The sequence below is a fragment of the Sus scrofa genome, chromosome 11 (genome assembly GCF_000003025.6).
Source record: "Sus scrofa isolate TJ Tabasco breed Duroc chromosome 11, Sscrofa11.1, whole genome shotgun sequence".
In the NCBI taxonomy this organism is placed as follows: Eukaryota; Metazoa; Chordata; class Mammalia; order Artiodactyla; family Suidae; genus Sus; species Sus scrofa.
The window spans coordinates 23,886,493-23,908,190 of NC_010453.5; the positions used below are offsets into that span (position 1 = coordinate 23,886,493).

General features: G+C 41.2%; 1 protein-coding gene across 14 annotated transcripts in view; it reads left to right on the forward strand.

Annotated features, from left to right (window-relative positions):
• ENOX1 (ecto-NOX disulfide-thiol exchanger 1) overlaps positions 1-8,271 on the forward strand; it is a 660,000-nt gene extending 651,729 nt beyond the window's left edge. For all 14 annotated transcript variants that reach the window (XM_021065349.1, XM_021065348.1, XM_021065354.1 and 11 more), the window contains one exon: positions 7,655-8,271. In XM_021065349.1, the coding sequence (XP_020921008.1) occupies positions 7,655-7,786 (132 nt within the window). In that variant the 3' untranslated portion in view covers positions 7,787-8,271. The remainder of the gene's footprint in view (positions 1-7,654) is intronic.

The window sequence follows — 21,698 nt, forward strand, 5'->3', positions numbered from 1 at the left end:
TTTCTGTTATAGAGTGTCCTGCCTATGTTTTCTTCTGGTTTTATAGTATCTGGTCTTACATTTAGGCCTCTAATCCATTTTATTTTTGTATGGGGTGTTAGAGAATGTTCTAATTTCATTATTTGACATGTAGCTATCCAGTTTTCCCAGCACCACTTATTAAAGAGACAGTCTTTTCTCCATTGTACATCCTTGCGTCCTTTGTCATAGATTAATTGACCATAGGTGCATATTTCCAGGCTTTCTATCTTATTCCATTGATCTATATTTGTTTTTGCACCAGTACCATACTGTTTTGATTATTGTAGCTTTGTAACATAATCTGAAGCCAGGGAGCCTGATTCCTCAGGCTCCATTTTGCTTTCTCAAGATTGATCTGGCTATTTAGGGTCTTTTGTGTTTCCACACAAATCTTAAATTTTTTTCATTCTATTTTGTGAAAAACTCCATTGCTGATGGGATAGGGACTGCCCTGAATCTACAGATTGCCTTTGATAGTATAGTCATTTTGACAGTATTGATTCTTCCAATCCAAGAACAGTTTCTATTTGTGTCCTCTTCAATTCTTTCATCAAAATCTTATAGTTTCATAGTACTCCTTAGCTAGGTTTATTCCTGGGTATTTTATCCTTTTTGATGCAATGGTAAGTGGTATTGTTTCCTTAATTTCTCTTTCTGATCTTTGATTGTTCATGTATGGAAATGCAACGTATTTCTATATATTAATTTTGTATCCTACAACTTTCAAAATTCAATGATGTAGTTTTCTGGTAGCAGCTTTAGGGTTTTTCTATGTATACTATCATGTCATCTGCCAACAGTGACAATTTGACTTCTCCTTTCCCACCTTGGATTCTTTTTTCTTCTCTGATTGTGTGTCTAGGAATTTCAAAACTATGTTGAATAAAAATGGCAAGAGTGGGTATCCTTGTCTTGTTCCTAATCTTAGAGGAAATGCTTTCAGCTGTTCACCATTGAGTATGTTGTTAAGCATGGCTATCTCCTAGATGGCCTTTATTATGTCGATGTATGTTATCTGTATGCACACTTTCTGGAGTTTTTATTATAAACAGATGTTGAATCTTACCAAAAGCTTTTTCTATATCTATTGAGATGATAATATGGTTTTTATTCTTTAGTTTGCTAATATGGTATATCGCATTAGTTGATTTGCAGATATTGAAAAAAATCTTTGCATCCCTGGCATGAATTCCACTTGATCATGCTGTATGATCCTTTTAACATATTGTTAGGTTTGATTTACTAGTATTTTGTTGAGGCTCTTTTGCATCTATGTTAAACAGTGATAGTGGCCTGTCATTTTCTTTTCTTTTTTTTTTTTTTTTCCCAGCATCTTTGGTTTTGGTATCAGGGTGATAGTGGCCTTATAGAATAACTGTTCCTTCCTCTGATTTGGGGGGAATAGTTTCCGAAGGATGGGTGTTAACTCTTCTCTAAATGTTTGGTAGAATTTACCTGTGAAGCCATCTGGCCCTGGACTTTTGTTGTTTGGAGTTTTTTTAATCAGATTAAATTTCGGTACTTGTTACCAGTCTGTTCATATTTTCTATTTCTACCTGGTTCAGTTTTGGGAGGCTATACCTTTCTAAAAATTTGTCCATTTCTTCTAGATTGTCCATTTGAATGGCATATAGTTGCTTGTGATAGTCTCTTATGGGCCTTTGCATTTTTATGCTGTTGCTTATAACTTCTTTTTCATCTCAAATTTTATGGATATGAGACGTCTCCCTTTTTTTCTTGAGTCTAACTAAAGGTTTTATCAATTTTGTTTATCTTTTCAAATAATCATCTTTCAGTTTCATTGATCTTTTCTGACATTTTCTTAGTCTCTTTCATTTGTTTCTGCTCTGACCTTTCTGATTTGTTTCCTTCTGCAAAACGTAGAGGATTTTGTTTGTTGTTTTTTTTTTCCGTCTTTTTGCCTTTTCTAGGGCCGCTCCCGCAGCATATGGAGATTCCCAGGCTAGGGGTCGAATCGGAGCTGTAGCCACCAGCCTACGCCAGAGCCACAGCAATACCAGATCCGAGCCGCGACTGCAACCCGCACCACAGCTCACGACAACGCCGGATCCTCAATCCACTGAGCAAGGCCAGGGATTGAACCCACAACTTCACGGTTCCTAGTCAGATTCACTAACCACTGCACCACGACGGGAACTCCTGTTTGTTCTCTTTTCTCTAGTTGCTTTAAGTGTAAGGTAAGGTTGTTTACTTGGGAGTCTTGATTCCTGAGGTAACCTTGTATTGCTAAAAAATTCTCTCTTAGCATGGCTTTTGTTGTGTTCCATAGGTTTGGATCATCATGTTTTCATTTTCATTCATCTCTAGGTATTATTTGATTTCCTTTGATTTCTTCCATTATCCACTTATTGTTTAGTAGCATGCTGTTTAGGTTCCATGTGTTTGTCTTTTTTGCATTTTTTTACTAGTAGTAGATGTCTAATCTCATAGCACTGTGGTCAGAAGAAATGCTTGGTGTTATTTCAGTTTTCTTAACTTTATCAAGGCTTGCTTCATGTCCCAGCATGTGATCTATCCTGGAGAATTTTCCATGTGCACATTAATGTGTATTCTGCCAATTTTGGATAGAACATTCTATAAATATCAATTAAGTTCATCTCATCTAATGTGTCACTTAAGACCTGTTTTCTTATTGATTTTTTTGTCTGGATAATCAGTCCACTGATGTGAATGGGGTGTTAAAGCCCCCCACTATTACTGTGTTACTATCAATTTCCTGTTTTATGTCTGTTAACATTTGTGTTACTTATATAATGAGCTGCTCCTAGGTTTGATGCATATATATTTACAACTGTTACATGTTCTTCTTGGATTGATCATTATGTAGTATCCTTCTTTGTCACTTTTAACAGTCTTTAAAGTCTATTTTGTCTGATATAAGCATTCCTACTCTAGCTTTCTTTTGATTTCCATTTGCATGGAATACCTTTTTCTGTCCCCTTACTTTCAGTCTGTATGTGTCTCTGGATAGGAAATGAGTCTCCTGTAGACAGCATATATATGGGTCTTGTTTTTGTATCCATTCAGACAAGAGCATTTAATCCAATTACATTTAAAGTCATTATCAATATATATGTTATTGCTGTTTTGGTTCATTGTTTTGGATTTGTTTTTGTAGGTCTTTTTCCTTGCTTTCCTCTTTGTTCTCTTATGGTTTGATGACCATCTTTAGTTTTATGTTTGGATTCCTGTGTGTGTGTGTCTTATGGATTTTTGGTTTACAGCTACCATGAGGTTTCAGTATGGCAGTTAATATACACAAATGATTGGGGATTTTTTTGTTTCATTTTTGGCCACTCCTCAGCATATGGAATTCCCAGGCCAGGGATCAGGTCCAAGCCATAGTTGTGACCTAAGCCACAGGTGCGGGCCAGGGATCAAACTCACATCCCATTGCTCCTAAGACACCACCAATCCCATTGTGCCACACTGGGAACTGCACACACATGGTTGGTTGTTTTAAGTTGCTGATCTCTTAATTTCAAATGCTTTTCCAATATCCTGCATTTGTACTCTCCTACTTCCATTACTACTGGTTTTGATACCATATTTGTGTGTGGATCATTTCCTACCTTTACTATATGTTTGCCTTTACTGGTGAGCTTTCCCATTTATAATTTTATTGTTTCTAGCTGTGGCCTTTTGATTTATGCAAAGAGAAATTCCTTTAGTATTTCTTATAAAACCTGTTTGGTGGTGCTGAAACTCTTAGTATTCACTTGTTTATAAAGCTTTTGATTTCTCCATCAAATTGGAATGAGAGCCTTGCTGGATAGAGTATTCTTGGTTGTAGGCTTTTCTGTTTCATCACTTAAATATATCCTGCCCCTCCCTTCTGGCCTGTAGAGTTTCTCCTGAAAAGTGATAATGTTATAGGGAACTCCCTTGTATATTATTTATTGTTTTTAATATTTTCTCTTTATTTTTGAAACTTTGATTACTGTGTGTCTTGGTGTGTTCCTCCTTGGATCAATCCCATATGGGACTCCTTGCACTTCATGGACCTGGGTGACTGTTTCCCTTCCCACATTAATGAAGTTTTCAGCTATCATCTCTTCAAATATCTTCTCAGGCCCTTTCTCACTCTCTTTCTTCTGGGACACCTATAATTTGAATGTTGGTATGTTTCATATTGTTCCAGAGGTCTCTTAAATTGTTCTCATTACTTTTCATTCTTTTTTCTTTATTCTCTTCCATGGCAGGGATTTCCACTACTCTGTCCTCCAGCTCTCCAGTCCCTATTTCTGCCTCATTTATTCTGCTCTTATTCTTTCTTGTGTTTTTCATTTCAGTTTTTTTTTTCAACTCCTTTTGACTCTTCTTTATATTTTCTAACTCTGTTTAAAAACTTCTTCTAACTTCTCGCTCTGTGCATCCATTCTTTTCCCTCCATTCATTTCCCAAGTTCTTGGAACATCGTTACAATCATTACTCTGATCTCTTTCTTGGGTAGATTGCCTATCTCCATGTCACTTAGCTATTCTTGTGGTGTTTTATCTTGTTCCTTTGTCTGTGATGTCTTTGAGATGTCCTCCACCATCTCATTTTGTCTAAATTTCTATTTGTATTTTTATGTATATGGAAGATGAGTTCTGTTTCTCAGCCTTGGAGAAGTGGTCCTCTGTAGAGGATGTCCTAATGTCCCATAGGTACACTCCTCTCTCATCACCCACGGGCCAGTGACCTGCTGTTCCTAGGGCAGGGTAGGTTCTGATTTGAATTTGTGGACTCGGTACCACTGGCTTCTGGATCATCTCTCTCTCGTTTCTGGTGTCTGCCCCCTGATGGATGAGGCTCATCTAGCGGCTGTGCAGGCTTCCTGGTTGGAAGAACCGGTGCTGGGCCACTGATGGGAGGAACTGGGTCTTGACCCTCTAGTGGGCAAGGATGTGTCAAGGGGCATGTCAGAAGGTGGCTGTGGGCTCAGGACATCTTTAAGAAGCCTATCTGATGATGGTGAGGTCTGTGTTCCAGCCCTGTTGGCTGTTTGGCCTTAGGTGTCCCAGTATTAGAGCCTACAGGCTGCTAGGTTGGGCCAGGTCTTGGTGCCAAAATGGTGGCCTCCAGGAGAGCTCACACTGATGAATAGCCCCTGGTAACTCTGCCACCAGGGCCCTTGTCACCACAGTGAGCCACATCTGTCCCCTGCCTCCCCAGGACACCCTATAAAACCAGCAAGTAGGTTTGTCCCAGACTTCCATAGAGTCATTGCTTTTTCCCTGGATGCCAGTGCATGAGAAACCTCCAGGAGAAGAGACTGATTTCTTCAGTCCTGTGGAGCTCCTGCAGTCAAGCTCCACTGGCCTTCAAAGGCATATGCTTTGGAGTTCCCACCATGTCACAATGGGATTGGTGGCATCTCTGGAGCACTGAGACACAAGTTTGGTCTCCAGTCCAAGCACAGTAGGTTAAGAATGCAGTATTGTGGTTAAAGACCGACAGGTTGCAACTGTGGTTCAGATCTGATCCCTGACTTGGGAACTCCATATGCTGTGGGGCGGCCAGGGGAAAAAAAAAAAAAAAGCAAATGCTTTGGAGGCCCCTCCTTCAGTTGCCAGACCGCCAGGCTAGGGAGCCTGACATGGGACTCAGAACTCTTACTTCTGTGGGAGAACTTCTGTGATAGAGTTATTCTCCAGTTCGTGGGTTTCCCACCACTCCCCCCACCCCAGGTGCCCCGTGATTATATCATGAATTTGCCCTTCCTACCAGCTTATTGAGCTGCTTCTTTATGTCTCTGGATGCAGAATATCTATCTTTTTTATTGGGTTCCAGTCTTTTTTAATCAATGGTCGTTCAGTTGGTTGTGATTTGGGGATGTTTGTGGGAGGAGATGAGCCTAAGGTCCTTCTACTTTGCCATCTTCATGATGTGCACAGTCTTAATTACTCATTGATTGTGTACAAACCAGTTCCATATCAACAGGCTCATCAGCACCCTTGCACAATGGTAATAAGTCTAACCGTGCACCATAACAAAACCTCCTTCGGCACCAACTGGATAACTACTGGGAATCTGGGTGATACAGGATGCTTCAGCAACATCCACAGGAGTCCTTTTCCAGCTTCTAGAAGCTGTCCATGTTCCTTGGTTCATGGCTTCCTACCTCCATCTTCAAAGCCAGCCACAGCAAGATGAGTCTTTCTCACCTTGCCATCCATCTAGTCTTCTGACCCGGTTTACTAGTTTTCTGTTGAGAACTTTTACATCTATAGTCATCGAAAATAGTGGTCTATAAGCATCTTTTTTTGATACTGTCTTTGTCTGGTTTTGCTATCAAGGTGATGGTGGGCTTCACAGAATGACTTTGGGAGTGCTCCCTCTTCAGTCTTTTGGAAGAGTTTGAGAACGATCAGTGTAAGTTCTCCCTCAGTGAAGCCATCTGGTTCTGGACTTTTGTTTGATGGGAGTTTTTAAATTACAGACTCCATTCTCTTCCAGTGATCACTCTGTTCAAATTATTTACTTCTTGATTCAGTTTTGGTGGGCTGTATCATTTCTAGGAACTTCTGCATTTCTTCTAGGTTGTCTAATCTGTTGGCAAACAATTGTTCAGAGTATTAGAGTATTTTGTATTTCTGTGGTATCCGTTATTTGGTTCCTCTTAACTGTTAAGTGGAAAGTGATAATAAAAAGTGTTAATAAAATAACAAATGATAATAAAATTTTATACAGTGATTATATCATGAAAGATAATAAGGCCTAACTGTGTGCCCAAATCTGTGCTAAGCTAGTAAGTCTTCAGACATCCTTACTAAATGTTATTATCCCCCACTTGCTGAGATTAGAGAGACTATTTTGGTAGAGTCATTTAGCTCATTAACATTAGCAGATACGAAATTTAAACAGTAATGTCAGACGCCAATTCCAGGATCTCAGTCACTTTGCTATATGAGATCCACATATATATGCATAAATTAGGATGAAAACACAGGAAAACAAGAGCAATGGCTGTGGTGGAGTAGATTTGTTCAAGATAAAATGAATTATTGGTATAAAATGCATGTAATAACAGTTGGGAAAAGGAAAAGCTTGCATTTAAAAAACCTACCTGGATTTTATGAATGGACATTGAGACTCTTATTACTGTGGGTGTTGGGATTCATTTCTGTTCCTAAAGGTTTATTGTTTTCTGGTCCCTGTGAAAGTTCAAGGAAGAGAAAGGAGTTAGGGTGGCAAGAAATCCATCCACATGCCCTCTGGCCCTCACTGATTTGGATAAAAGTGCTGCCTTTTGTATCAGAGGAAAGGCAGCTTTCCAGAAGTGGTGCTAATCTGTTCTGAGCTGCCTTGAACTCCTTATCCATCTCCTTTTAGATCAAGGGAGGGCTATTCAGATACGGTGCTGCCAGGAAGGCAGTCATCCATACGAAGGATGAACCTGGAACTTTCCACCCACTTGTCTCATGTCCGGCTCCCACCTGCTGCTCAGGGGATGAGGAGGCGAATCCCGTTGAGCCCTTTAACTCGTGCTTCTTGTATCAGGACATTACTTAACACCAAGCAGAAAGCTACATGTCTGGCTCACAGAGAAAGCCCATCCTTCCTCGACCCCCTGCCTTCTGTAAGATGAGTTCCTTTTCCAAAAGAAACTTTTCTTCCTCTCCAACAGATATCTGCAAATGAAATCGAAATGCTTCTGATGAGGCTGCCACGCATGTTTAAACAGGAATTCACAGGTGTGGGAGCAACGCTGGAAAAAAGGTGGAAGTTGTGTGCCTTTGAAGGAATTAAAACTACCTAAGTGTGAACCACAACAGAATCTCTGGAAATGAAACTGCCTGAACCCCGCCAGGGCTGTGCAGTGTGAGCCCAGGAGGTTTGGGGCTGGTCCAGCGCGGGACCTTTGTGGAGCCATCAGAGCCTGACTTTGGTTACATCTGTGGCATTCTCTTGTGAGTGGAAACATAATTGTGTACCAGTTCCCGAAAACAAACAAAGCTTCATACTGTGACAGATCTGTTTGCTATGAAAACCAAACAATGATTCCACAGTCGTAATGATGGCAAAAACCGTAAAATATGCTACATTTGAGACTAGCTCACCAAGAAAAATATTTAAAGTTGATGGTGTGGCAATGGTTGTTGCTAGGTTACAGAGTTGTATATGTAATGTATAGCTGAAATCATTCAATGACATTTTCCTGAAAGTCTTTCTGTTTTAGTAAAAAAAAACCAAAAAAAAAAAAAAAAAGGAAAGAAAGAAAAAGTAATTTTACAGTGAGGAAAAGATCATACCAAAAGAAAACTTGAATATGTGTCTGAACAGTTATTGTATTTTGTAAATTAAGTTATATGCTGTTCTAGGGACTTTTGCCTTATTGAAGGGGCAGAAAATGTGATTAGACTCCTTGAGAATGCTTTATCAAGAATATTATTTTTCTAATGTAACAATTCCCCATCATAAGTTCTTTTAACATGGACTGCATAACAATTTTCATAAAATGTAAATAAAGGAAAAACTTAGTGCTACTGTCTTGTACTTGGTATGTAATATTCAAGTTTATGCATCAAAAATAAACATTCAGTAAATACTCCTGTTACAAATTTTATAGCAAAGATATTAATTTTTTTCAATAAATATGACTTCTACCACATTGGTTTTTGCAAATTCTTCTTTGATATATTTAAATTCTTCCTTAAGAAATACTTTTCACATGATTCAATCCCATCTCGTTGCCCATCATTTTTAAATGCATGAGTGACAATAAGAAGCAAAACATCATTCCAAACAGGAATATATAAAAGTCACAGAGAAAGTACTAAGAATACATATCTGAAAATACCCAAGATATGACATCAACTGCAATCAACATAAATTTTGTCTTTGTGTCCTCATGTATAGGTACAAAGTAGCCAATGAGTGAATACTGTTAATTCCTAGATTTATTTGTATGTTTTCTGGAAAACATACATTAGAAAAGGAAGTAAAGAATTTCACTCTTGGACCAGTAATTTAGAGAAACTCTGGGCTTCCTCTCTTTAATTACAAGTACAATAGAGCTCTAAATTGTATCTCCTTCCTGCTTTCTTATATTAGAATCACAAAAAAGACAAGTATTCAAGATATTGATTAATTTTAAATGAAACATTGTTTAGGAAGACAGCTGAACAGTGAATGTTCTTTGAAATGCTGAGAAGACATTCATAATTTCCTATTGGACATTATTGTCCTCAGGCTCTTTTTATTGAGCCCTGATAAATTAAGGTTCTTATTCATGCCTCCCATAAATATCTACACATATGCTATGTTCAGGCCCAGTGTGAACACCGTGAATATGGAGCTGAATGAGAAGACCCCCCTTTTTTTGTGTGTGTCTTTTTAGGGCTGCACCCTCAGCATGTGGAGGTTCCCAGGCTAGGGGTCTAATCAGAGCTCTAGCTGCTGGCCTACGCCAAAACCACAACCACAACCACAGCCACGCCAGACCTGAGCCACATCTGTGACCTAGACCACAGCTCACAGCAATGCCAGATCCTTAACCCACTGAGCAAGGCCAGGGATCGAACCTGCATTCTCACGGACGCTAGTCAGATTCACTTCCGCTGAGCCACGACAGGAACTCCTGGACCCCTTCCCTTAATGATCTCAAAGTTCAAAGGGGAAGAGACATTTTCCCAAAAGTTTCTCTGTGACTTAGCCAAGTGATAGGGAAGATCTGACCATAGAGCAATGGGATTCAAACTAAATATCCATGTCACATTAAATGTTGAAATACCAAGGGCCTTTCCATGACCATCTGTCAGTGTGCCTACCACCATCACCCTGACACACTCATCTCGAGGGCAGGAGACGCAAAGAAGGATACAACAGTCGTACCACAAAGTGACCCACCTTGTACAACAGAACTCGATGAAACATTGTTGGTCAACTAGAACAATAAAAATAAAAAGGATACAGCAGTCAGCAAGGAGACTTGTAAACATAAAACCTAAGAGCTTCATCCAAAAACTAACTAGGAAGAAAGAATTCTGTAAAGCGGCAGTTAGGACAGCATAAAGTCTGGTAGGGACACAAAGGGGAGGGTACCACGATCTAGACTATTTGCAAACTGAAAGCCTGGTAGATGTTTTTCAAGTGTCCATTCACACCTTCAAGCATTGCTGCATGTGGTCACTTGAGCAGAAGGATATCCTGCACAGAGTAAACCTAACTTAGAGCCCTGATTAGGACAAGGAGTTGGCATGACCTTATATTATTAGAGGAAAGATACCACTTTGTAACTTCGATTATACGAGTAACTTATTTTTTGCAGGAAAAGAAAACCTTCTAAATGATCCCCCAGACATTCTGATTCAGATGGGACAAGTCACCTGGGGAAGGAACTAACACTGCTACCTTTGAGGGCCATCCGAGTGCATATATCGCTCACCCCATCCTCTTTAATCCACAGGATAACCCTATACACCAAGAATATTATTGTCCTCATTTGTCGCACAAGCAGAATGAGTCTCAGAAGTCCTAACAATGTGGTCAAACTTGCAGTTGGAAAATTCCGAATATGGCATTTGAAGCCAGGACCCACTGACTCCAAAGCATGTTCTTCTTTTCACTATGTCCTGCTTCTAGTTCAATCCACCCCACTCCTCCCCCGAGCCCAATGCCCATCCAGGGGCTTTGGGCCATCGCTTCTCTCCTTTACTCCACCATCCCCTGTACACGTGTACAGGTGGGAAGATGCTGGCCTTTCTCTCCTAAGTCTACCCAGTAACAGATGACTGCTCTTGGGTGCTGAGACAAAGGCGAGCACTGGGAGTTTGGAGAGCCTTGTAACCTGGCCCCAACGGGCCTTTCTGGCTTGCTTTTTCCACAGCTCCCTTGAATAGGACTGACATTTTTTGCCTTTCTGCTTTTGCTCATCTCTTTCTATCCAAAGGAAAAGACGCTACTGACATCTAGGCATCCCAATTCTGTGCAGCCTTAAGAGGAAAACATAAAGACCCTCCTCATCCATGAAGCTTGTCTCCATCCGCCAGAAGGCCTTTCTCCTGCCTCTGCACGGCCATCCCACACTATTTCTTAAGGCATTTACCACCAGCTGTCTTTGCCTCATCTCGCTATTAGATCACAAGCTCTTTGAGGGATCCAAGCATATCTCATTTACTATGAATTATTTCTCCGGAGTTCCCATCGTGGCGCAGCAGTTAACAAATCCGACTAGGAACCATGAGGTTGCGGGTTCGATCCCTGCCCTTGCTCAGTGGGTTAAGGATCCAGCGTTGCCGTGAGCTGTGGTGTAGCTTGCAGACGCGGCTCGGATCCGGTGTTGCTGTGGCTCTGGCGTAGGCTGGTGGCTACAGCTTCAATTGAACCCCTAGCCTGGGAACCTCCATATGCCGCAGGAGCGGCCCAAGAAATGGCCAAAAGACAAAACTAAATAAATAAATAAAAATAAAAAATGAATTATTTCTCCAAGTGCTTTCACTTCCAAATATTTAGAAAGCAGGGCAGAGGATGAGCCGAGATGTTTTCATGCCTCCAGGGACCAGCTTGCGCATACACAGAAGGAAAAAATTACAAAATACTTGAAAAGGCTGCAACTATTTCACATCCACGGGTCCAAGACTGAAAATGTGTGCAATCAATGTGCTGCATGCACTTGAAATACAAAAAGCGATCCAATTCCTCCTCCAAGTTCAAACTCAGATCAACCATCAACTCTTCTACGGAGCCCCGAGCCCCTCAGGAGCCTCCTCTCCTGTGTTCCCACTCCTATGTCAGTATAAGTCTACTGCAGCCCTACTACTGCATTTCCATCATTCATGAATGTGGCTGTCTCTCCCACGTCCCGCAAGCGGGAGACCTCCCTTACTTGTCCCTTGAGTCCCGCAGACTCACACGACATACCATGACATTCAAGTACGTATCAGCGGAATGAACTCAATCCAGCCAGTGAAAGAAAAGCCCACACAGAAATGTTCTGAGTTTGTTGAATCAGGATACACTGAGGTAGGAGATCCAGGAGCAGAAGCTAGAACTTCCTGCCCCTCCACTGTAAGATCTTCCCATTTTCTATTTTTAAATCTTGTTATCGTGGTCAAATATGCATCATGTAGTATTTATCATGTTAACTATTTCTAATTGTATCATTCACTGACATTAAACACACTCCCAGTGTTAGATAACCACTATATTTACAGTTTATACATTTTTTTATAAATTTACAGTTTCTTCCCTATATTTATAATTTTTTCATCATCCCCAAGAAAAATTTTAATGTACTCATGAAACAATAACTCCTTATCCCCCCTCCTTCTAGCCCCTGATAACCTCTCTTCTGCTTTATGTCTCTCTGAATTTGCCTTTTCTAGGTCTCCTCATGGATGTGCAACCATACAGTATTTGTCCTTCTGTGTCTCACTTATTTCACTTAGCTAAATGTCTTCAAGGTTTATCCATGATGTAGCATGTATCAGAAGTTTATTCCTTTTTGAGGGTGAATAATATCCATTGTATGAGGACTCATCTTGCTGGCTTCAGCATCTTTTATCTACTGCAGCAAGGAAAAGCCAGTTGTCTATGTATGAAAGTACTTAAATACTTTTAGTGAATACCACATCAAAAACAACATTTAAAAGTGTAGAGAAGTTGGCTTCCATCTGGATAAACCTCTTGTTTTCATTGAGGGTAATAAAAATGAAATGAAAAAGTAGAGAATGTTGGTAGTAACTGTATAGAAAATGAGACTGTTTAAACAAATATCCATGCAACAAATACGATATATGGCACGTTTTTTCTTGGTAAAGGGTTCTAAAAATAGGTGCTGTGCTTATTTGCTGCCCTCAATAGAAGATGTTTTATCCTGAAAATGCAAGAACTATTTTACCATAATACTCATTGTCCTCATAAACCAAGAAACTAAGGAGATGTTAGACTCCTACAGTCATATAGTTCGACTCACGTTATATCGAAATACATATCACATGTATATTCAGTCTGTCACTTAGCAGTCAGATGCTGGTCCCAGATTCGTGATACAGTAACATTAATACCTACCTCATAGGATCTCTGTGATGATTAAATAAGAAAGCAATGCATAAAGCACCCAAAACAGAGCCAGGCAGATCTGATGGCACTGGTTTCTTCATAAACAGTACTTCAGATGCCATCATCGCAAGCAAAGGAGGCAAATCCCTTCCCTGCTAATAACCCATTCCTGTCCTTAGGGATAAGGAGCCAACAATGGGAGTTCCCATTGTGGCACAGTGGTTAATGAATCCGACTAGGAACCATGAGGGTGCGGGTTCGATTCCTGCCCTTGCTCAGTGGGTTAAGGATCCAGCGTTGCCGTGAGCTGTGGTGTAGGTTGCAGATGCGGCTTGGATCCCGCGTTGCTGTGGCTCTGGCGTAGGCCAGGGGCTACAGCTCCGATTTGCCCCCTAGCCTGGGAACCTCCATATGCCGCGGGAGTGGCCCAAAGAAATAGCAAAAAGACAAAAAAAAATTAAAAAAATAAGGAGCCAACAATGTGTTCCTCCATATAAGAACAGGGTACAAGACAAGTACAAGCATCCTCTCCACAAACAGTCCAATAAATATGGTCAGATGTACGACCAACACAAGCAAAATAATTGTAACTCTCTAGCCTGCAAAGACTTTCACAACTCATAGGCAAAATGCAGTCACAGTGACCCTTGGCAAGGATAAAATCTCGAGCCGGAATTCTTTGTTGCAACCTCCCTTTTTACTTATTTGGTATATTTCCAATAAACAGGAATCAGGGTCATAAACATTCAACTGTGAAGAAACTCTATGGCTCTGGGCAACTGCCACTTTGAATGATGGTCAACTAGGTATATAGTATGCAAGGATTAAATAGAGTATTAATTATGTTTTTTATAACCCAGCAGAAACATTGTCAGGAAAAATTATAGTTGTAGCTGGAACATGCACTAGTAGTATTTTAAAGAACATACATATCTATTATCGTTGCTGAGAGTATTATCCAAGTAAAGGACTCCAGTAAGTCTAGTAATTACAGACCAGTTGTGTTAATAAAATCAGCTGTTTTGGCCCAAAATGTTAACTCTGTTTGCCTGCTCTCAGAACTGTACAGATACCCAAACAATAAAGCGCAGACTTTCCACTGCACATTTCGTCTCTTATATAATGTACGTTTATCGTACAGGGCTATGGAATGGAATGGTCTTAACTTCATGGGAAAAACAGGCTCATAAAAATAAATTGCAAACATTTACAGGAGAAAATGGTACTTTTCTATACAAAGCAAAGAACGTGGTTAATGTACAAGAGAAAGTGCACTGCATGTAATGAAATGCATTTTTTGTCTAGCAAATTTATTTATTGTGTGTTGAAAATTATAATATCATCTCCTGCACAAAGAAATTTCTATATAAAGCTCATTTGCTATTGCAGGGAGTGAAACTCTTTTTCTTGTTTACGAAAGTAGTCTATCTTAATATCAACCCACAACACTGTCAAGTTCACTTAAGAAGAGCTATGTGTAGATAAGAATGGGACTGAATCAGAAACCGGAATATTCCATTTCATCTGCTTTTCTTTTTTTTTTTTTTTTTTCCTGAGCAAGTGCTCTGTAAGCCACTACATCTGGTAGCAATCTCTTTCTGGAAAGCATTCTTCCTTTCAGAAGAAAAAGCTAAAAATTGGTCAATTTGAGGCTCTCATCAATCAATAAATCTTTTGCCTTTGAATATGTTTATGCATAAGTGAGGGTTTGTTTCCCTAGCACTTTTTGAGATAGAATGTGAAATATGGGCTGGCAAGTCAAACACTGTCTTGAGGTGGAGATAATGTATGAAAACCATTGTGGGTCGTTTATTAAACAGACATTGATTGTTACATCAAACCAACATAGCATGCATCATTTTTATGACTCACAATCACAGTAAATCCAGTCTCAAATAGGAAGTGCTATGAATTCTTCGTGAGGATAATTGTCGCTTCCTGCGGCTGGGCAGCAACTGGGAGGGGTTCTGCACCTCATTATCTGTTCCTTGAGCAGATTAAGGTGACTCTGGTTCCACGTATGCCAGAGAAAAGGCTTCGTGGTACTGGGCCTGGTATGCAATCAAACTGTGGGTGGCACAGGACAGACAATGAAACTTAGACTATGCCGACCTACAGCCAAGTATTTTCCATCGCTGCTGATTAACGAAGCTTCCAGCCTTTGGTCATGGAAGGGACAGATTGCCCGGCCATAGAGACAGTACAGTGAGAGCATTTTTCCAGAATCGTTCCAAGTGGGAGATCATAGGCAACTGACTTAATCTCGGAAATGGAGATCGCAGAAACAACCTATTTCACAAGGTCTCACTGTAATTGCACCCATTATCTGGGTCTTACTAAGTCACTGACGTTTAGAGAACTCTTCTAGCAAACGTTTTCAATGCTGTGGCCTCACAGTCCACTGCCAGTTGGAAAGCATTTCCTGTCAGAGGTCATCACTAATATATCAAGTGGATTCAGCTTCCTGATTCCCCCCCTGGAATGATAAATGCTTTCATACAACATAACAGGAAACCTCCCACAGCCCCAAGAGCCTGGTGGACTGTGTGGAACCAGAATGGGGACTTCTGGAGAATTCCAGATTCCCATGGCTGCCCCGGGAGGTTTTAGGAACTCAAGAAATTGATGAATAGCCAGGAAAGTGCCTATCTCAAACCAGACCTCTTAGAAGACAGTCTTGGCAAAGACAAACCTGATGCGTTTTTTTTTTTTTTTTCTAACACAAAATATTTCAAAGGAAAAAGAACAACAGCCCAATCTTGGGCCTGAGAAAGAACTAGTATCTTACCCCTGGTCCTCTGTCTCCAAGAAGGATGGGACATTTTGGTGGGAGCACTGAACAGATAAAATCTATCTTGTGCTTTCATGTTTCATATTACTTTATGGAAAGGCAACATGGCTATACCTCTTATTTCTCCAGCATTCAGGTTTAAGGAAGGACATGGGGAAAGAAGAGGGGAGGAAATGCTCGTTACTGCCACCTGAAATTTCTCAAACCTGGAAGTGTAAGTGGAATGCGGGGCCCTCAACCCCTGCTTTATTCTTATAACCCTTTGTACTCCTGTTTCCTTCTTTTCCAACAGGGCTTTGCCCAGGAAGTCCTCATCTCACCATTTCATTGATTTATCAGGTCAAGTATTTTTTTTAATAAACTGGGAAGGAACACCCACCACTATGCCTATATCCAGGCACAAATGCACAGACATGCACACACTCACACACTAATAAAATTCATGCATACACACACAACACGCACATGTAATACACAATGGAAATGCACACAATGTAGCCACATTTAACACACATACAATTCCACTGACACTAAATGTTCCAGGGAGGCACTGGAGCAAGGTGCTAACTCAGGGAATCTTATATTTACAACAACCAATTCCTACAGCAGATGGCGGTTATTAATAGCCCTGTTTAATGGCCATCTGTATCTACCTAACTCTGTAATGTCTTCCCACTCCAATTCTGGACTCGGTCATTTTGCCCTGCTTTGGCCAAAGAGATGTTAGAAGGCTGACAAGCACCTGCAAGTTTCTGCTCACCAGGGCCTCTTGCATGCCTGGGTTTATACACTATTGCACCCTGACATGCCTGGGAGGACACAACAGGCGTGCCCATGGGAGGATAAATAATAAAAGTAATTGAGGAAAGTGGCCTGAGTCAAGGCCACCCTGGATCAGCTGATAGCCCCTTGATCTCTCAAGAGAACATGCCAGAGACAGGAAGTACAATTCAGCCTCAATGGTTGATCAGCAGGCTTGTGGGCTAAATAAATGGTTCATTTAAGCCACTGAATTTCAGGATGACTTATTTTGCAGCACTTTTTTTTTTTTTGTCTTTTTAGGGCTGCACCCAGGGCATATGGAAGTTCCAGGCTAGAGGTCGAACAGGAGCTACAGCTGCTGGCCTACACCACAACCAACCACAGCAACACGGGATCTCAGCTGCGTCTGCGACCTACATCACAGCTCACGGCAATGCCAGATCCTTAACCCATTGAGCAGGGCCAGGGATCAAACCCATGTCCTCATGGATACTAGTCAGGTTCATTACTGCTGAGCCACAATGGGAACTCCTTATGCAGCATTATCTGTGGCAACAGAAAACTGACAAAGAAATTGTGATTTATAGTTAAACTGTCGGGAGTTCCCGTCGTGGCGCAGTGGTTAACAAATCTGACTAGCAACCATGAGGTTGGGGGTTTGGTCCCTGGCCTTGCTCAGTGGGTTAACGATCCAGCGTTGCCGTGAGCTGTGGTGTAGGTTGCAGGCGCGGCTCAGACCCCGTGTTGCTGTGGCTCTGGCGTAGGCCAGTGGCTACAGCTCCGATTTGAGCCCTAGCCTGGGAACCTCCATATGCCACGGGAGCAGCCCAAGAAATGGCAAAAAGACAAAAAAATAAATAAATAAATAAAAATAAAAAATATAATTAAAGTGTCGTTACAACAAAAAAAGTTAAAAAAATACATATGGCATTGGCTTTGAGACCAAGCAGTGGGGCAGAGGCTGGAAAAATGATAAGAAAACTGCTACAGAAGGAGGGAAAAGTAGCGACATTGGTTACAAAGCAGCCAAAAAAAAAAAAAAATACATGGTAATTCAGAAGACAGAAAATGTATTTATGGACCTTTGGAATCTGAGTAATAACTTTTCTAGGGAGAACATAGAAACTGCTAGTGGCTCTCACTACTGCATACTGATAAGGTTCCTACAAGAAAAGAGAAGGGTTCAAGAAGTAACTGACCAACGTGTAAACAAGTTTAGAAGGACTACACAAGGACCAGAACTTCTTGGCTGGGAAACCAAATTGTTTTTTGTCTCTAGTCTCTTCAGTCAGCAAAAGATTCTCAAAGTAAAACAAAGCCTGGGGCAAGGATCCCATCAAGCCTTTATTAAGACCTTTTATTATGACTTTGGAAAGAAAGAAAGCAGAAGCTTGCAGAACCTCTAAGCTAGAGAGAAGCACTGCTAGGAGTCTTAAGAGCACTGCCCCACAGCAAACTGAAAGGCCCAAATAACAGTCATCAAGTCTAGAGAGAGATCTAGCTCTAAAATAATTCTAAGTATTGTGTTTTGTTCATCCAATGTATAAGAAATGCACAAAAATATTGAGGGCACTGTATTGGCAAGAGTTTTACCAATTTATACTAAAAGACACTGAGACTATTGAAAAGTAAAAACAAACAAACAAAAAACTCTACATTCCCCATTTCCAAAACCAGAAAGCAGGCTGAGAAAATTGTTCAAAGCAGACAGAGGTAGCCAAGGACAATGGACAAGTAAAGGCATCCCAGATGGTAGAGCACAGAGCTATAGCAACCAATGGTCTGTAGAGTCACTTGCAGGGAGCAGAACTGAAGCCCAATCAAGGCACATTCCCCTCCTCTGGAATGGGAGCCCTGCACATGACTAGATTTCAGAACTGCTATGAACTAGTGCCTCATGTCATTTTCATCTTTTGAATGCGATTGTCTGCTCTGATTATCCTGTCCTTTCTAGTGTATGAGGTTTGGGGTAAAATAGCTTATCTTTCTCATTCATAGGCCTTCACCACAAAGGATTCACAACCAGGAGCCATATCCAAACATGTTATATACATCTTGAGACCCTGGGCCTTGAGTGTGATGCTGTGATTAAATGAGACCACTAGGGATCTTAGGAGAGGGGGGTATTTTGCATGTGTGAATAAAATGAACAGTTGAGACCAGAGTGTAGACACAGCCACTTCTGCATTCCAATTTCTGGATCGGTTCTCTATTGCCATACATAATGCTGCAGAGCAGACAATCCAAAACTGAACTGGCTTAAAACAATTAGCTCACAGGTCTGCAGGTTTGTGATTTAAGTTGGGAATTTTTCCTGATCTTGGTTGAGCTCACTTACATGTTTTTTACTTTTTTTTTTTTTTTTTTTTTTTTTTTTTTTTTGGCTTTTTAGGGCTGCACCCACCCGAGGCATACGGAAGTTCCCAGGCTAGGGGTCGAATCGGAACTACAGGCTACAGCTGCCAGCCTACAGCTCACGGCAATGCCAGATCCCCAACCCATTGAGCGAGGCCAGGGACCAAAGCCGAACCTTCATGGATACTAGCTGTATTCATTTCCGACACAGCACAAAGGAAACTCCCTCACCTGGCTGTTTTCTAAATCAGCTCGGGGCTGGCTAGGATCATGTTTCTGGTGATAGCTGGCTGGTGATTGGCTTGAGGCAATCGTGTCTCAATGACCTCAGCTGTGACAAATCTCTTTTCCTCCCTAAGTCTCTCTCCTCCTTCCCGAAGACTAGCCCTAGCATACGCTCATGATGATGAAAAAGGAACAGGAGTATGATTAAGACCGAGACCATGAAGAGCAGCAAGAGGGCAAGCTCCAATGCACAAGGACGTATCAAGTTTCTGTTTTCAACATACTTGCTAACAACAGATTGCCCAAAAGAAGGGACGTGGCTGAGGCCCCCAAGGGATGGGACCATCGTTGCAATCAAGCCACTGTAATTGCAAAACTGTCTTCCACAGAAACTAGTGTTCCACAAGATGTTATTATGAGATGTTCCAATAAAAAAGGTTCTAGGGTTTTACAAATTTGTACAGTGACATTTATTATATCCTTTTGGTGAGTCACACATTGTCTCATTGTGTGACTAACTGGGCAAAGCCCTACTGGAAAAGAAGCCCTCATTTCATTGTCTCATTGACTTAGGTCAAGTATAGTTTGTTTGTCTTTTTTCCTTTTCTTTTTAGGGCCACACCCGCAGTGTATGGAAGTTCCCAGGCTAGGGGGTCGAATTGGAGGTACAGCTGCTGCCCTGCACCATAGCCACAGCAACTCAGGATCCAAGCCACATCTGCGACCTACATCACAGTCAGATCCCTAACCCACCGAGCAAGGCCAGGGATTGAACCCGCATCCTCACGGACACTAGTCAGATTCATTGCCGCTCCGCCACAACCGGAACTCCAAGTGTAGTGGTATTTTTTTAATAAACTGGGAAGGAACACTCACCACTATGCACATATCCTGGCACGAACGCACATGCGCACAAACATGCATACATTCACACACTAATAAAACCTGCGACTGCATTAGAATCAAGAGCTTTAGGAATCCTAAAAGCTCCCCTTCCCTTAGGGCGGGGAGGGCCTCAAGAGTACTATTCACGTCTTGATTGGCTACTTTGTTGTGAGTCTGTCCTGTGTACAGAGTAATAAACTGTTCATGGTAATTATCTTCTCTTCTCTCAGATGAGAAAACAAGAGTCAGAAAAATTAACCAAAATCCCTCTCTTGGGCATCTACCCAGAGAAAACCATGACTTGAAAAGACACATGTACTCCAATGTTCACTGCAGCACTATATACAACAGCCAAGACATGGAAACAACTTAAATGTCCATCGACAGATGAGTGGATAAAGAAGATGTAGTACATATACACAATGGAATACTACTCAGCCGTTAAAAGGAAAGAAATAACGGCATTTGCAGCAACATGGATGGACCTAGAAATTATCATGCTAAGCGAAGTGAGACAGACAACGAGACACCAACATCAAATGCTATCACTGACATGTGGAATCTGAAAAAAGGACATAATGAACTTCTTTGCAGAACAGATACTGACTCACAGACTCTGAAAAACTTACGGTTTCCAAATGAGACAGCTTGGGGGGATAGGGGGTTGCACTGAGGGTTTGGAATGGAAATGCTATAAAATTTGGTTGTGATGATTGTTGTACACCTATAAATGTAATACAATTCATTAAGTAATTAAAAAAAAAAAGGTAACTAAACCACTTGGGAAGGAAGCAGCAAAGCTGGGTTGCATGCCCAGATCTGCCTGACCAAACACCGGCCATCTTTTCCTCTCCCTGCCTGTCGGTGGTAGAGTATCAGGCACCATGACAAATGGCTTATCAGCACAGGGTAACGGCCCAGTAATTGAGAAAACGGTTTGCGTCCTGGCTTTGCCACTAAGTTATCTTGAACACATCACAACCTCTTAAGCAGAGCAAACTGGAAACACCATTCTTTAGGTTCCCTTGCAACTTGAAGAATCTAGAAACCATGTTGATGAGTGGCTCTTTGGGACACAAGAATCCTCAGTTGCTTCTCCATCTGCCACCATAAAAAGGACCTAAAACTTACTGCTTTGTCATGAATCGGGTCCTGAATATAAGAAGTTCATTTTTTAATGTGCTTGTTTCAATCGCTTAAAATATTCAAAATATCTTTCCAGCCTGCAATTCATCCCTTGCCCTTCCTAATTTTCCAGGGAAATCGCAACGATATACTATGGGGAGAGCATATTAATATTCTCAGGAAACACAGTACCTGTACTGCGGACTCTAATTTTAGAACATTCCGCACGGAGGATGGTTTTCTTCTTCCTGTCCTAATTTTTTTTTTTTTTTTTGGGTTGTCAGCTTGTTGGACTACATTAAACTAGGTGGTGACTTCCTTTTGTGAAACATGTCTTTCCTGAGGGCCTGCCCTTTGTCAGGAATGGCAGGAGGCCTGGAAAAGGGGAGAATCCCTAGCCCCCTCTGGCCCTGCCCTCTAACCGGGGAGATAAAACCTGGAAGCAATAGGAGACCACACGGAGAGCCCCGCATGAATGGCAGAAAGAAGGTCACTTTGTCGGGAAAGCCACTTTACTCTCCTGAAA